Source organism: Aptenodytes forsteri, unplaced genomic scaffold (genome assembly GCF_000699145.1).
Source record: "Aptenodytes forsteri isolate BGI_AS27 unplaced genomic scaffold, ASM69914v1 Scaffold206, whole genome shotgun sequence".
Classification (NCBI taxonomy): Eukaryota; Metazoa; Chordata; class Aves; order Sphenisciformes; family Spheniscidae; genus Aptenodytes; species Aptenodytes forsteri.
The window spans coordinates 1,068,939-1,085,852 of NW_008794544.1; the positions used below are offsets into that span (position 1 = coordinate 1,068,939).

At 39.6% G+C, this 16,914-nt stretch overlaps 1 protein-coding gene across 2 annotated transcripts in view; it reads left to right on the forward strand.

Annotated features, from left to right (window-relative positions):
• The window catches only part of ZNF704 (zinc finger protein 704), a 74,406-nt gene extending 68,528 nt beyond the window's left edge, over positions 1 to 5,878 (forward strand). The window contains exons 7-8 of one of the 2 annotated variants that reach the window (XM_009272378.2): positions 3,941 to 4,035; positions 5,506 to 5,878. In XM_009272378.2, the coding sequence (XP_009270653.1) occupies positions 3,941 to 4,035; positions 5,506 to 5,617 (207 nt within the window). In that variant the 3' untranslated portion in view covers positions 5,618 to 5,878. The remainder of the gene's footprint in view (positions 1 to 3,940; positions 4,036 to 5,505) is intronic. The other variant, XM_009272379.2, reaches the window with a different exon arrangement.
• The last annotated feature ends 11,036 nt before the right edge of the window (positions 5,879 to 16,914 follow it).

A 16,914-nucleotide genomic window follows, 5' to 3' on the forward strand; every position in this document is an offset into this window, starting at 1 on the left:
CACATATGCGTTGAGTTTACTTGTTCAAGCAGCAACGTTGATCTGTGGCTGTAGAGTTTAGAGTTCTCAAAAGAATTTAAGAAATGCCAAATCACTTTCTGAGAATTGTATGGAGATGTCAGTGCTTTAAGTACAATCTAAAAATAATCCCAATACAAAAACCTGGGGAAGCAGTGATGATAGCAGAATTATAAACCACTCAGGGAACCATATGAACTGCCTTTGTATCTCTGTTTAACAACATTTATAAGGTTGTTTAGCAAGAAAAAAAAACCTTCTAGGTTTGCACACATTTGACTATTCTGTCATCAGTGAGATCATTTATGAATTACAAAGGCTTGCCTGCAGTGGAAAATTATGTGCAGCAAGTGAGGGTGCAAATGCAAAGTGATGTTAAATAACTGTATATTAAATGAAAGTTTCATTTCTCCTGTTTCAAAGTAAATTAGATATTGCCTTATAAAAACAGGGCTCTGTCAATTCTCAGCATTACACAGAGTGTAACTACTTTAGGAAACCTATAGTATAGGGGACTTTCTCCTTCTCTTATGAGGTTTATTTAAGCCCAGACTATGTGACAGAGCCAGCATACTATCAGCTCATGCAATTGTATATGTACATGGTCCCTGAGATTAGATGCATGTCTGTAGCACCCAAGGGAACTTCACAGAGTAAGTCCAAACCGTTACTTTTTGCCTGACCTTAATATTTATTCAAGCAGTTTTCTAAAATGGCTTTGGGATACTTTTTTGGCCCGGACAAACCACTGAGCAGTAAATGGTTAGGTACAGATTTGCAAAAGTGTGTAGGTCTACACATTTCTTCACGTTACTAGTGATGTTGGAATGGGGCCATTCTGTCCTTGACCCATTAGAGGGCTGTTGAATCCTGGTTTTGAACAGGCTTCTTTCTAGACCTGTATGTCAGCAGTTGAGTCCACGAGAGAGACGAAATTTCAAAATAGTCATCTTTTGTGGTTTTTTTTGACACCTACCTTAGGTGTTTCCCCATTCATTCCTGTGGACAATGAATTTCGGTGACACTGAGCACTCTCTGCTTGCTGTCCCAGGAACTGGGGTGTTCAGACAGACATCATGACTTACATTAAGTCCTCGCTTTCAGGCAGTCTTTAGCAGAGCAGCACCAAAAGGCCTTTGTGAACGTGAGGGTGCTTATCGGCAAGTTCTTAAGTGCCTCAAAACAAGCCATACATACAGCTGGATCAGTCGGGGTTCTGTATGCGGCTGCTTTAGGCTCAGGGGTATTCACAGCATCTAACCATAGGCATTTATCTAGAAGTCTTGTAGTCATAAAGGAGGAGAATTAGGGGAACCTCCAAAGTCCTTATACTTTGTGCTCTGAATCATGCATAAGTTACATTCCCAAGGCAGATGGGAAATACACTTTTTCTTATCATTTTCCCAAGATAACTTTGCAGGTGCAAGAGCAGGTTGAGTGTTGGCACAGCCGTGAGTCATTGCTAGGTGCAATTCCCTGCATGAAGCAGAAAGGACAAGTTCATGTTTGCTCTACCACTTGAGACTGAACTAGGAGAAAAAATAAGGCACAGCATGGGGACGTATGAGGAGGATGAATTAAATGATGCAAGTGGGATGAGCAATGGTGGAGTCTGTATCTCTTGGTACTGGAGGACTTAACATAATGACCATATAGTTCCACTTTTGTGTAATGTAGGATAAAAGTCTTGAATGCCAGCGTGATTTCCGTTATGTGATACTGATTTTTACCTGCCTGCTCATAAGACCCAAAAAAGTTGAACAGGAGAGAAGATCTTTAAGTTTGATAATCTGATGTTTACAGATTCTTCTCTGTAACCACAGTTTCCCCCAGGAGATGTAACTGGAAACTCCAGGTCCTTGCTTCAAACACACACTATCGTTTCACATTAATTCTCTGCGTTAGACACCACTTCAAATGTGAAAAGCCTCTGAGGGCAAGGATTGCCTTCTCACGCCTTCCTCTTAATCTGCTCTTAGTGTCGCCTACTAAGGAATACAGCTAACTGGTATTGTTTAGACCTGCTGCAAAGCGTATCAAAATACACTAAAGCTCAACTTCAAGTGCAGTTTAGCTGCCTTGGTATGCCAATCCGTGGAAACTATCGTGCAGAGACCCCCTCTGGAGAATGTGAGGGGAGACGCAGTCTGCACGCTGCAATTACTGCTCAAGCCTGTACTGTGTTTGGAAGCAATCAGGATAATTGCTTATAACATAGGAGGCCATCAAAGTACTTTTTTGTTCAATGATAACCAAGGAATATGTTGAGTATCAGTTAGTAGTGGTAGATACAAAAATTTTCTGGTTTTTAAAATGTTTAAGAACCCTAGCAGCATTGACTGGAGATCTCTGGTTGCTGGTAATGACTGGAAAACCATGCAGTGTGTGGTAAATGCCAAAGACTAGAAAAGTGTTGCTGCTTTGCATTTTATCTTCAGTGTTTCAATCATTCTTAGGTAAAACAAGAGAAGTGGTTGATAAAAGATAGGAAAAAAAGTAGTAGACAACAAGCTGCCCTCAATATTGTGGAGTGATAGGACAGAAGGAGCTAGTGTGGTCTCTGGATATATAAAACATGACTTACGGTAAGCAGGCAGAGAGAGAGGAAATTTCTTTCAACTTTTGGAGTTATATTTCATACATCAGTAATGGTCTAAACTTGTTCAGAGTGTGAGCTGCAGATGCAGTTAAATCAGAAATTTTTGTAGTTACCAGTCAAGAGTAAAATTTGAAAGACTGTCTGCACTCCATTACAAGTATTAGTCAAGAGTAAAAGTTGAAAGACTGTCTGCACTCCATTACAAGTATTAGTTATTTTTTTGCTACTGTCGAGTAGCTATAAAATAGATTTTATATCAAAAATTAAAGCACACTCAGTAACTCTCCTGAAGTCAGGTCAGTTCCCATATCTTCCAGATATTATGAGACTTCAGAAGGGCAGCAGTGAAAAGTCATAGCAATGCAAGGAACTATGACAATATCTGCAGTTCCTGGCTGCAGGAGGTAGTGACTCCCTGCACCAGATGCCCAAAGCTTGCTACGTTCTGTACATAACAAAAAATGAGTGTTTGTAAGTTTTTTTCTAGTTTTTTTAGATGTAAAGTGGTTGTGGCCTTCACCCAGTAGCAAAATAATACCCTAGCAGTAAATAATTTAGGAATTATTTAAGGCCAAGCTTTATGCCATGGGATTACTCGAATAATGTTGCCAACCCACACACTCCTGTAGGCAGTTTATTTGGAAAGTCTCAGAAGACCAAACTACGCCCTTCACTCGGGAACATTGACAAAGGAGGACACCTGCTGAGAAGGTTTACAGTGCAGAATAAAGGAAATAATCCAGTACATCTTGTTAGCAGCCTTGATCAGAAGGGCTGCCTTGCACTCCCATTAAAACCTTGAGGGCTGCATTGTAACTGCTGTGTGGCAAACCCCCTTCTCCAAGGCTGTCTCTCCACAAAGAGTGCCAAGTCACAGACAAGAGCAACTCGTGAAATCCCTTTATTTCATAGGGGTTTATCGGTATTGATCTCAGCACAGGCTGGAGTTTATTTTTCCAGTTACTTTCTTTGCTTAAATTGGAGAACGTTTTTATAAGAGCTATTTAGAGTTCTTAAATAAGAATGAATGCATTTTCTGTTGTTTCCCAGAACCTGAAACGATGCTCATCTGTATTCTGGTTTGCTCTGTTGGGATGACTGGAAGTACAGGGAAACAAAATGGAGCTAATATAGTGTACCTAACGCTCAGTGGACATCTTTCTAAATAGACCTGCAACTTCCCTATGTGTGTATGTTTTATAATAACCTTTCCTGGGTATCCTTGCCACCATGCATCATGAATTGCATTTTCTGGGAGAAGTGTTTATACTGCATTCATATGTGTATGTTCTTCATAAGCAGTTTTTTTGTCTGTATTGACAGGTCTCACCAACTCATAATCGTCCTGCAGGGAGTGGAGAGCAGAAACAGTCCCACACAGTTCTTTCATCACCGCCTAGAGTAGCATTTGGCTTGAGGTATGGGACCATTAGCTCCTGCTGACAGACCAGCAGCCTCAGAACCTGGAGGGCATTTAGTAAATAAGATGTCAGTGGCCAAAGAAACAGAAAAACCACACCACCAACCGTGATTGCAGTTGTCAGGCAGTTTCTTACTAGAATGCTTCAGAGTAAGTGTTCTGGACCTATTTTGCTTTTCATTACTATCAAAGGTAAAGTTTGGGGGAAAAGTGAGTTGTTGTGAAATGAAAAAGGCAGACTGTGAAGGAAAACTGCAGGCCTTATGCCAGGCATGTCTGGAGTTCAGATGCAGATCTAAATTGCCCTGTAAAGCAACGCTGCCCAGATTCACTGCTCTACCTGAAGCATCCTGAACTTCATTACGTGGCTTTGCTTTTTTCTCTGAAAGGCTGGGCTGTCTTGTGTGTTCATCACCATTCAGTCAGTACGGTATTTGGCTTTAATTGAATTATAAGAAACCGTATCTTACAATAAATTAGAGCAAAGTAAAGCTTTTTATGCCTTGTCTTCCTAGACGTAAGCTACATTCACTGCCATTAAAGCTAACTGATGGTTGACCAGAGTCTGCTTTAACAGTGTTCAAAAAGTTATGTTAAAAAAAATCAAACTGTGACACTGAATTTCTTACAGTAAAGAAACTCTTTAATTTCTCACAACCCTAAAGGTGACTGTACCCTAAAACGAGACAAAAGGAAGATTTCATGCTTTTAATTTTCTTCATGACTCAGATCATTGCATATGCTACAAACCAAACTTAGGATCTTCCCAATTCATGGATTGTGCCCATTAATGAATGTTCAGTAATCAAAAAACGCATAGGTGTGCAAGAGAGGAATCACCAGGCAATTCCCATGTGTGCCATGCAGCATGTAATACAGGTATAAAACAATTCTGTCCGTACAGTTACTTGATTTAAAGACGCCAGGACAGATGGCACTGCTATAGCAAGCGTTGGGTTACTTCTTGTAGCATTGCTCCTCAGGTTTGCTGGCTTTCCATGTGTTGAATAAAAAAAAGTTCCATTTTAACAGTTACTTTGATCATTTTCTAAACTTGTGAACTTTCGAGTGTGGTTATAAGATGAAAAACATGACAATCATTATAGCTTTAAAAGCAGATACTGCCTACCTTGCTGACTTTGGGGACGACAGAGAAGGAGCACATGTGAACATGCTGCAGCTGAGGGCAAGGGTTAAAACTTGTTTTCAATCACTTTGTTGTTTTTCAGTCAATGAGCTCGGAGCAAGCCATGCAGGAAGGACTGGCAAGTTTAGGAGCTGGTAGCTTTTCCCCTCTTTTGCATAGCTGCTACCTGCTGGTATTTGACTCGAAAACAACCCAAATCCCTTTGAAACGCTGGGTGTTCTCTGCCGGCTGCACTCCATGGAGACTGTTGTCCTGATCTTAGGGTGATAGAGCAAAGCTACGAAAGCATCTCGTTAACAAGCTTCCCTTTCTCTCTGACAGGAAGCCTAGAGGGGAGGGGAAAAAGTGTCGGAAGGTCTATGGGATGGAGAACAGAGATATGTGGTGTACTGCCTGCCGATGGAAGAAGGCCTGCCAAAGGTTCATCGACTAAAGATTGAAATTATGCAGAGGATTTGGGGATGGGGGAGGACAACAGCAGAACCAGATTGCTGCAGCTGCACTGTATCACTTCCCATTTTCCCTCCAGTGATGTGTTGTTGAGGGTTTTTTTGTTGGTTTTTTGGGTGTTTGTTTTTTTAAAGAGCTTTGTATTTCAAAGTGAAGCACTTGTAACCAAGGAAAAGCACTAATCAAAACCTGTGTGGAGCAATAGAGCAAAAAAAAAAAAAAAAAAAAAAAAAAAAACACAAAAAAAAATTCTGTTTTACAGAGAAGAGCTTTGTATTTCAAAGTGAAGCACTTGTAACCAAGGAAAAGCACTAATCAAAACCTGTGTGGAGCAATAGAGCAAAAAAAAAAAAAGCAAAACCAAGAACATACAACAAAATTCTGTCTTACTAAGTGTGGAAACCAGAGCAGCTATTAGTGTTTTTCTGTAAAAGAAAGGAAAAAGTTAATTTTTTTGCTAACTCTGTGAGCTACTTGCTCCTTAAGATAATTTTTAACCATTTCAGTCTCTGTGCTGTGAACGTCTGTATTTGCTAAACTGAACAACTTTTCTTTTCCTGAAACGAAGATCTCTTTTTGAAAGCTTTCTAATAAACACTTCAGAGTCGTATAAGCTACAGTTTACTCAACAAAAGCTGTACTAAGACTGGAGACTGCTAAATAATTCTCCTGATGCGAATGATCGTGATTATTATATATTTTTGGAAAGGGGATGTGGGGAGGAGTTGGGATTTTTGTTTGTTTGTTTATAGGAGAAAAGCAAAGTCTGAATTTGCAAGAAGGACAAGCAGTGCTCCTGGAACTTTTTTAAACCAGGCACAGACCAGTGGAGTGGAACAAAGTAATTTAAGCACCAAATTGGATTTTGATCCTCGAGAGGAAGAAAAGCAGCAATGGAAAGTCACCAGCAGATATTGTCACAACAAGAAGTTGAGGGAAGAAATCCAGTGATGCTTGATGGAAACCCCTAAGAATACAATGGGGGTCCAGTAGCTTTTCTTACCGCTCTCCTGTTTCTGAGGGAGGATGAACAGTTGGACCAGCACGTCTGTTGCTGCAGGAGGCCTATAAAGAACTGGCAAATGCAGCCACTAGGATTATATGTTAATACCTATTCAGGGACACGATCTAGCCCAGCAGTTCTGCTCTTGCTTCCTTTTCTCTTATTTGAGAGATTGTCGTTAAGATAATGGTTTGCTTAGCTTTCCCCCCCGCCATTAAAGTTGCTAAGATTTATTTGATGCAAAAAATTGGTAGAGACAAGAAAATAACCCCTTTCCACAACATCATCTCAGAAAAAGAAGTACAACAACAAAGGAGCAACGTATTTATGGTAACAGTTCATTTCTTAACTGATTTTGATATACGAATTAACAAGTTCCTCTTCTTGCAGTACTTGCATAGATTTGGGTACTTTAGTTTCTCTGTCCGTTAGAAAATACACCGGAACGCAGAAAGCTGGTGTTCTGTCTCAACGTGTATCGAACTACCATTAATTAACGATTATTTCAGTGCAAAAATAAAATAAGGATTTACTAGGATATGAATGTATACAGTTAAACTATACAAGACACCTTAAAAAAATCAAATCAAAACACAGAAGCAAAACTTTGCCTATTAATAGAGGCATGGAGGCCCACAAATTCCTGGTTTGGGTTTTTTTTCATACCGTTTGAAATTAGACCAGATCTTTTGGGTTTTTTTATTTTTTATTGTCTAAGCTGGTTCATCCTCACTGAAAAAAGGGGACTCTAAGCATCTAAACAGCTTTCTAAAATCTGGTCCGAAGTTCACTTGATAGCTTTATTAAGCGTGCACCGCTGCTTATGCCTATATAAAAGCACAAAATAACAATGCAGTTGTTAAGAATATACACTATGAATTCAGTAAAGTAGTAACGAGAAGTAAAACTTATAAAAGGAGCTACCAAAGGTTATAATCTGATTTTCTTTGAACAAGTTAATTGGGCAATCAGATGCCTAATTTGAGCATGCTATTTCTGCAGTTGTTTACAAATTGTGTAATTTACATGCACAAGTGGCAAGATATGCTTGCATGCACGCAATTACTTGATTTTTTGCCCAGTTGTGTTAAGTCATTTAAAAAAGGAAAATAGACTCTGAAATCTAGTAAGTCCCTGAAATACATACACATATGTGTGTGTATGAGTATTTATATATATATATAAAAAAATATATATCTATATATTATATAGGTTTTTATATATATATATATATAATCTGGGATCAACAGAGAGGAGGATTGTTTTCTTTATAAATATAAAACAAGACGCTAAAGGTCAGTGGATACACATAGCCACTCTTTTATCGTCTTTCCTCTTAGTAAAATGTGGGTCATGGGTTTTCTTTAGATGTTGTATTTTTTTTTATTTCCTTAGTAAAATACCTCATAGTAATTGGTAGTCATTTCATCTTAAAACACTGAGCTTGCTGTTGGTGTATTTACTTTGGTAGAACTTAGAAAATCTGGGTCTTTTCCAAGATACTCCTGCCAAAGTGCCCCCCCGTTTTTACAAGCACTCTGAGACTAATTATAAAGCGTTTCATAATTAATTCAACTATTGCTAGACTGACAGTATTTGCCTATATTTGTTGTTCCCCTCCTTTTATATTTTCCCTTTTTGCTTTGGAGGATTTTTTTGACAACAATGTATCAGATTGTGTATTTTTTCTATGATGTCATGGCATTGTGAGCACCTTTCCTGAGGGCACTTTACGAATTGCTGTAATAAGATTATTCTTTATAAATTTCTGCATGGAAGAACAGTTTTGTCGCCAGATCAGATTGCCCTCTGGTACAAATTTGATACATATTACATATAGGCACAAAAGCCACAAATGTTCAAAATGGGAGAGTAAGTTGGTGTTAACAAAACAGAGGACAGAAGATACTCGATAAATCCTGCCAGGACAAAGCTAAATTACCAGTATTTTTACACAACCTTTAATCAGCAGTTTATATTAAATCAGTTTTGCATCTTCTGGCTGTGGCATTTTGATTCAAAAGTAGGCACTCCTCGAGTTACCGTGTCTAAACCATGGCCTGCGATAGCGAGACGGCACGGCCGTCTGGACCTGCATGAAGCGTTTATCAGTTGCTTTGTGCTTTGAACTCAGATCACTTCATGTCACACGAGCACTTCGGCGTCCGCCAAGATCCCCTTCGCCCTCCTGACACACCCAGCAAGAACAGAAATGTCAGCAAAGCCTTTCCAGTGCTGGCAGTACCGAGCGTAATCTGGAATAACCTCTGCCATTTTTCTGCCTTGCTTCGGTGTTGCTTTAAGCTGCATCGCTGTCCTCCTAGCGTCCGATTCATCTCCAACTTCTGCACTAGCCTCCCCTAAAGAGTGAGATTTGTTTCCCAAGGAAGAGCTAGCCTGAATGCTTTGGTCACATACCGTCATCGGTACACGCCATTTCCCCTATTTTTGGTGTCTTTGTGGGAGATAGGTCGTTGTCTCTGACCTCCCGGAGAAGTCGGAAAGAACGGCCTGAATGCATCACACAGTCTCTTGTGTGCTGCAGCGATTTGGATGTGGGTTCATATATGTCAAGAGCCAGAACTTCCCCCTGAGATATAAAAATGGAAGGCTCTATTTTATTGGGTTTAACCACTTATTAGTATTGATGCTGGTAACAGAAATTGCCAACATCAGTATCGGAGTGGAGATCAACTGTATAGATCCCAAATATTTTTCTTCAGGAGTTTTCTTGCTATAACAAAGCTATTTCCCACTTCCCCATTTACCCCACCCCCAAAAAAAGTCTGGAAAAGGAGATAATTTTAGAAGTGGGAAATCTTAATGGCAATTTTAAAAATGTGACTGCTCCAACTGCTCCTACGTGAAATAGCAGCTATTGGACATTGCAGACTCGGATCATCTTAGTCATAAAATGGTTTCCACCCAAAACAATGTGCCTGATTCTCTAGTGCCTTGCACAAATGTAACAGGATACGCAAGATGCAAAGTGAGCAAAAACTCTTCCATTCCAGTTTGCGGGTTTGTACTTTTAACCAATACCAGTCCATCACCTAGCAGGTATCCGTTGTCATGTAAGCCAGACCTGTAAGCCCTGCTTGTGTGAATAAGCTGAGTAGAATGCCTACCCGTTGAATTACTTTATCTAAATCATTAGCCTGGTATGAACGTTAGCTGTCTAATGATCTACAGATTCCTTGCACCCGTTCACCATCGCCGACATCACTTTCTTCATTCCTTCTCCCCTTCATTTTTTAAGATAATGAATAGGTAGGCAACACAACAGGTGGCAAAGCTTTAGCCAAAAGTTCTTGTAGAACCCGCATGTAAGAATGGATTCCAGCTCCATGTCATATCCCAGATGTCCTTGTCGCTGACTTTTTATTTTTTTGTTCATCCTGATCCAGTGAGTCGGGATGGTTTTCTATTTCTTGCTACAGTCTGGTGCCAGCTAGAGTGGCCCTGCCGAGAATTCAGGACAGTCGCTGTAAGTGTGGCAATATAAAGCGATTTCTTTCTTCCCCTGCCTGTAAATATGTTGAAACACCGTCTCAGAAACAGGACGTGAAATTAGAAGCTTGCTGGCCATGTGTAGAAGCATAACAGGTTACCCGTGAGGCTCGTTTCTGTTGGTTCAAACTTCAGTCATCTGTTGGAGAAAGCTGCGCTGCGCCTTTTCTAAGAAATCTTTTGATAAGGAAACATTTGTAAAGTCTCACCTTGGTCTTATATTTACACTTTACTCAATCTTCCTGTAAGGTGGTAGCACTGGAACTGAGACCTGTATGGAGTATGTAATTTAATTTGCATTTGTCAGGATTTTTCCGGTAGCTAACTGTGGGCTGTTGCAAAGGATCATAGCGGAGATTTTGTTCAGGAGAGTTTTATGGCACCTTTAGCAGAATAGCTAGAAAGTAAGTCATGAGCAAAAATTAATCAAGCTGAGGGTTTAAATACATTCTGTATCTGCTAGACGGAAGCAGCCCTTGTCTGCATCTGTGTGGAGCTTGAAAAGCTTCAAGATTGCAAAAGAGCCAATGTACGCCTATAGTTGATAGTGCCCACTTGAACTGTTTTTTCCATCTTAGACTGCAGTGCTTTCGCATGGACCACACTCTCCCTTCTGTCCAAATGCAGGATTAAAGATGTGTATCTTCCACTGGCAACTTTTTGAGTTTATTCCTCAATACGAAAAACACTAATCATGTTCTTCGTGCTTCACGCAGACCATTTTTAATAGCAATCCAGAAAGACCCTGAAAACAGAAATCAGTCTGTTTCCGATGGCACCAAGCGAAATAAAACACAGTTTGCTCCTCTGCTTGCTCGTACTCACAGCAAGAATTCATTTGGCCAGTCAGCTGATGAAATGTAAGGGAATGGATAAATTCAGTAACAAGACGGTGTTCTGCTTTTTTTTTTTAACGCATCGTAACACCAAGACTTCTTTTCCTTCCATGTTTGAATCTGAATGATTCCCTGGTGATGAATCCCTCTAACATACCCTTGAGGGAAATTAATTTAGCAATAGAAATGCTGTTTCAGCTTTCCTATTACTCGGGCATATACACAGTATTATACTAAGGAGGTAGGGTTTCAAGATTAAATCCAAATTCTTGATGTAGTTCAATGCTAAAGATGGACTCGAACATTTGAAAATGTTTGAATGTTAGTGTTCACCGTTTGCCAATCCTCTTAAAAAATTCAGGTTTGACTTTGGAGTCCTTCTCTTAGTATGTTATACCCTGCAGCAATTAGTATAGGATGTGTAATGGTCAGATAAACAAAAGTTACTAAAATGTTTGTAAAAAACTGCCTTGGGAGGACAGGGGAAAAAAAAAAAAAAGATAATACAGATTTCCTCAGGGAACATAAGAGGGCTGTAAAGGCAGGATGTAGGTTTATTTGAATGGAAGATGGCTAAGAAATCCATTTTTTTTTTCTGTTGTAGGCAAAATTTAGATAGCGATATGTCACTGTTTGAATTATTAAAATTAGAAGGAAGCACTAATTAGTGAACGTGGTCTTACTTAATGCTGTAGCTTATGAAGTTCGAAATAGGAAAAAACCCACCATGTTAGATGTTATAGAAATATAGAAAATGCGTTTGAACCATAACCTAATTATAATATGAATCTATACGTTTGTATAAAACTTTTCAGGATCTACTGTAAATAGAAAGGCTTCTTGTTTATATAGTTGCTTGGTCAAAGCATGCTTTGTCTATAATTGGATTACTTCTTACCAGCTTACTTCAGCAAGCAAAAAAATAATGTGTTAGCGTGATATCCTGGAGGTGTCGAGTACTCCACTTTGCAAACTGCTACTTCAGCAAGAAAAAATAATGTGTTAGCGTGATATCCTGGAGGTGTCGAGTACTCCACTTTGCAAACTGCGCTTTTTACACGAAATTAAAAGAAAACATGCCACCACGGGTTTTTTTTCCACATCTGCAAAGGTATCTGCTTCAGTAAACCCAGGGTTTTATTGAACCATGTTAACTAGTATTTTGAAGGAATACATATGCAAATTCTCAAATTTTTCTTTATTTGTACGCAAAGAAAATATTTTTCGTCCATAATAATTTTTCCTATCAACTCTTCTTCCTGTGTCCAGGGACTCCATTCTGCAAATTCCCAAATATTTATACTGAAGTGAATAAAAATCAGAATTTTCAATATTAGGACCCAAAAATGTAAATAGCACCTGGCATCAGAATTTTTAATATCAGTATTTAACTGGAGTAATTAATTCTTACAGTGATGCCAACAGATCTTTCAGGGAAGGGGTGCACGTAATCTATAAATCAGCAGGTATGGCTGCGCAGAGGTACAATTACTGGTACTCCAACAATAAAATGTAGGCTCAGATTCATCAGAGCGCTCAAGTATGTGTTTAACTTCACCTGTGGAGTTTGTTGATGAGACCATCCCCGTTTCTGAAGTTTGGCACACATTTTTATGCTCTTCTGAAAGCAGGCCTTGGCAAGAGAGAGACTCTTAGAGCTTTGTTTGAAATATGCACTTTGTAAGACAATCTATCTTTTTCTGATTTTATGCAATTTTTCTTGTACTTAGAAGACCAGACAAATTTAGAGAATTCTTTTTTTTTATTATTTTTTGCATTGCAAAAGGAGAGTGAGAAAGAAGACAAGTTTAACTGTACACTTCAGGATGTGAAGGCATTGCTTCGGTTTGTAAAAGGTGTCTATGTGCCATCAAGCTCAAAGGAACTTACTTGAGCACGTCAGAAAAAAACATGCATGACAAGCAGGTCACGTTACATAAATTTACATAGCTCCATCTGTATTCCCTGTACGCTCAACACTCCTCCGGGCGACTGGAGGCACAGGAGCTCTGAGTATGCAAGGAAATAAAGAAGTTTACCTAAAAACTTTAAGAATACTGTGCTTTTAAGCCGCAAATGATGTTGTCTATGTGTAATTTTTAGTGTTAAAAGAAAATAGACAGTAGCCTTATTAACAAGGTGCAATACTTACAAAGGGCTAAATTATGGAAACAAGCGGTGTGTGTTTGTACATCACTGCGAAGTGTGCACTCTTTTAAAACTGACTTTTATAGCACTGGGATCTTATTACCTCTCTGAAATTATAATGTCGGTATAATTTATAACCATTTATTGTACGTTATGAAACAGGATTTGGGGTTTCCTAAGAACCAAAAGGAGGAGAGGGGGGAATTGTAAATCACATAGAGTAGTGGTATGTTGTTTTACGTGGCAGAAGTAACCTAAAACACCTTTACAAAGCTATACAAATTCTGGATTACTGAAAGAAAAAAATATATTGCCCTTGGTTACAGAGATAGTTTAGTCTGAAATTTCCCTTGATGTCATGAAAATACCTACTTTGGTGTTCAGTGTTTGCTTTGTCTCCTGCATTTTATTACTGGGTTTCGTTTGTTTGTTTTCTGATTGTGAGGGCATTCCTAAATTACCGACACTTGGCTTGAAATTGTATTCTTTCGAAAATAACTTTTAAAATGGAGAGATTTCTTCACGTACTGTACAGTCTGAATGACATCATACCACATGATCTGCTCCAGCTTACGTGGAGAGTTCATGCAAGCAGAAGGTCATACAGGAAAAGATTACGTTGAGGGTTCGTTGTTCAGTTCTGAAAACGGTTTGAACAATCAAACTAAAAGCTCCGCTCACATATTTCTTCTCTCCATCTGCACTGTGGGATCAACAGGATACAGGTTGCCAAGTATGGTGTATCTTGCTATCTTACACCTTTTTTTTTTGCTGTTAAATAATGATATACACATCATTTTCCCATCTCCCTTACTGTTTTTGTCTTATGCTCAAGAGTCCAGAATTAACTGAAAGACAGAAATAATCAGATCGGTTGAACAGAAGGCTGTTTGGTTGTTTCCCTGTTTGACTGACTTCTAGCAAAGGGCCAAATGACAAACTCAAATTTAGAGACATCAGTTGAAAGAGGCTTGAGCCAGTCAGGAAAGACCTGAAACAAAATTGCTCAGAATTGGATCCCAGTAGGAGGAAGCTAGTCTTAAGCAGTCAGTTATGGAAGTTTTTTGGTTTTTTTTTTTAAATTACAAGCCTGATAAAAAGTCTTGTTACACAATTAAGAGCAAAATGCAGATAGCCATTGTAACTGCTGAGCCCTCGAAGCATTACAGTTTTTCTCAGGAGAGTTGCAATTATTCCAAGTGCATTGACTAGGACGGAGGACGGAGTAGGAGGAAGCTAGTCTTAAGCAGTCAGTTATGGAAGTTTTTTGTTTTTTTTTTTTAAATTACAAGCCTGATAAAAAGTCTTGTTACACAATTAAGAGCAAAATGCAGATAGCATTGTAACTAGCTGAGCCCTCGAAGCATTACAGTTTTTCTCAGGAGAGTTGCAATTATTCCCATGAATAAGTGCATTGACTAGGACGGCTCACACGGGTAACAGTTGTAGAACGAAGGCACTTGAGTTTTCCTCCGTGTGACTATTTCCACTGTAATTGGGAGTGTGAAATTGTGAATCTCCCTTTCTGAGTGCTTGAGAAGAGAATTTCGCTGTTAGGCTTTGTGAGAGGGATGGATATGTACCTAGGCACATTTGCATGGCTGTTGGAAGATGTTGGCTCAGTTTCTAGTAATACCAAAGTGGCAGTACTTTGGGTGTGTCACTTAGTCACAGATTTAAGAGCTGTTAAGCACATCGTATTCAGCCTGTAATCCATCCTACTGATACCAGGCCCAGGGAGAAGGAGGTTTCTCAGAATGGGATCCAGGATAGCCAGCCTGTTGTGAGGGCAGTCACCACTGTAGTCCGTGTGCTGTCAGCTGGAGCAAGTGCTCCATTTGTTGTGTCCAGCTTGGGGGCGGTGGTTACCTGCATTCATTTGTGACCCACAGTACGGAATGCTCTTTTGAAGAATATTCTTTCTCTCAGAGATTGAAATAAAAATGTTGGAGAACTTTTATGTTACAAAAGGTCACTGAATAAATTACAGTATTGTCAGAGCTGAAGTCAGAAGTGGTGGTTTCCCTCCTTCCAGAGCCGTGCTGCAGCTCCCCGACTAGCCGGTGGGAGCATGCTCCCGTCTGGGCTCTTGTGGAACACCGCAACCTTAATAAGTCCTTTTCCCAAGACTTGCTGGAACCCAGCAAAGAGCCCTAAAACCAGGCCAATGTGAGTTTGACCCCCCAGGTAGAGGGGGCTCTTCCCAACTCTTCCACTTCCTAAGCAAGTGTTTTATTAGTAGACTTTTATAAAGGGGGCATTGCCCCATCACTTTCCAGTGGCATTTCTAACACAGCACCAGCCACCGCTGCATTTGCAAGGAATCGGGCATTATCGTTGTCAGTCACGGGGTTTTGGGAATATTGTTTTAGATTTAGATCTCTACATTTCACCTAACACTGTAGTTCCACAGCAGGTTAAGTTGGCATAAGCTTGTGCTACTGCTGAAAGAGCTGTTCCTACCCCCTGGCAGAGACATGTCCAGAGAGAAACATCCCGGGTTACGCTGGCTTGAACCACTCCTAAAAGCGTAGGTCTATATACAATGCCTAAAGGCTAGATCAGTATATGGCTTGCTGGGTTTGTACCTCTGCTCTTCATGTGGTAGGCGTGATAATACTGCCTTTATCCCTCCCTGTCTTGGCTGGAGTCTCATTAAGGGCCTGGACTCGCACGTAACTCCTACAGCAGCTAGCTCAAGAGAGCTCCACTAACGGCTGGTTGCTTAGCACTACTGGAATACCATTAAAAAAGCATTGATTTTGATATGGAGTATATAGGGGAAAAAAGAGGAGTTAGATCAATAATCCTACATGCAATGAGTCTTAAGACTACATCTCAACTGTGCCATGGTTTTGCTAAGCAGATATTGGAGGAGTTAAGGGACATGAAACGCAACCTTACCGGACCTTGATCCTCCCCTGACCCCAGGGGCGTCCTGGAGCCAGTCTGATGTTACTCAGCATAATCTCAGGCCAGGCAAGGTTTATTGGGGGGGTGGGGAGATGTGATCTCTGTATGAGATCTCTGGGCTGCAGAAAACCAGGGTATACTTCTTGCCCAGACACGGTAGCAAATAGGAAAGACCCTCAGCTGCTTTGCTGGTGCAGTTTTCAGCCTCTTTTTATTATAGCATCAGTGTAATAACGATGAGAATGCCGTGGAGAAGGTAAAGGTTCGTAAGGTAACTGAAGGAAGATAACCGTCAGCATCAATTGCATTACATTTTTTTAAACTCTGAAAAAAGCAATTATGTTTTCTTGTCATCTGCTACTCATACACTGTTTCATATAAGAAAACTATTTCCATCGTAGAAGGGGGTGACTTTAGCACAAGTTAAGCAGCTGTAGGAAAATGAAAGCCCAATTGCCCAGTTTTTATGAATATGGGATTTCTAATACACTCTGCTTGCATAAGACTGCAGTATTTAGAGCCATGCATCCTTTTGTCTCGCTTCAGTCACAAAAGGGAAATACCTGCCCACGTATATTGTTCTTCCTTTGTTTCCTATCAAATACTGTTTTGGTGACTATAAAGTAAATTTAAGTTCTTTTTTAAAAACATTTTTTCTGAATTATTATTTTTAGAACCAGAGCATTTCCTCTTCCACTCAGTGTAAATTTACTGAGCTTTAATTTGCTCTGCATTGCACTTTATATATTTTTTCACTTGTTGGGCCATGTATTTTTGATATACAAAACAATAAAGGTTTTGTTAATCTAGTTTTAACTAGAAATTAAGCATGAAACCAAGATGTTTTTATAAAAATGCAAGTTCCATAAA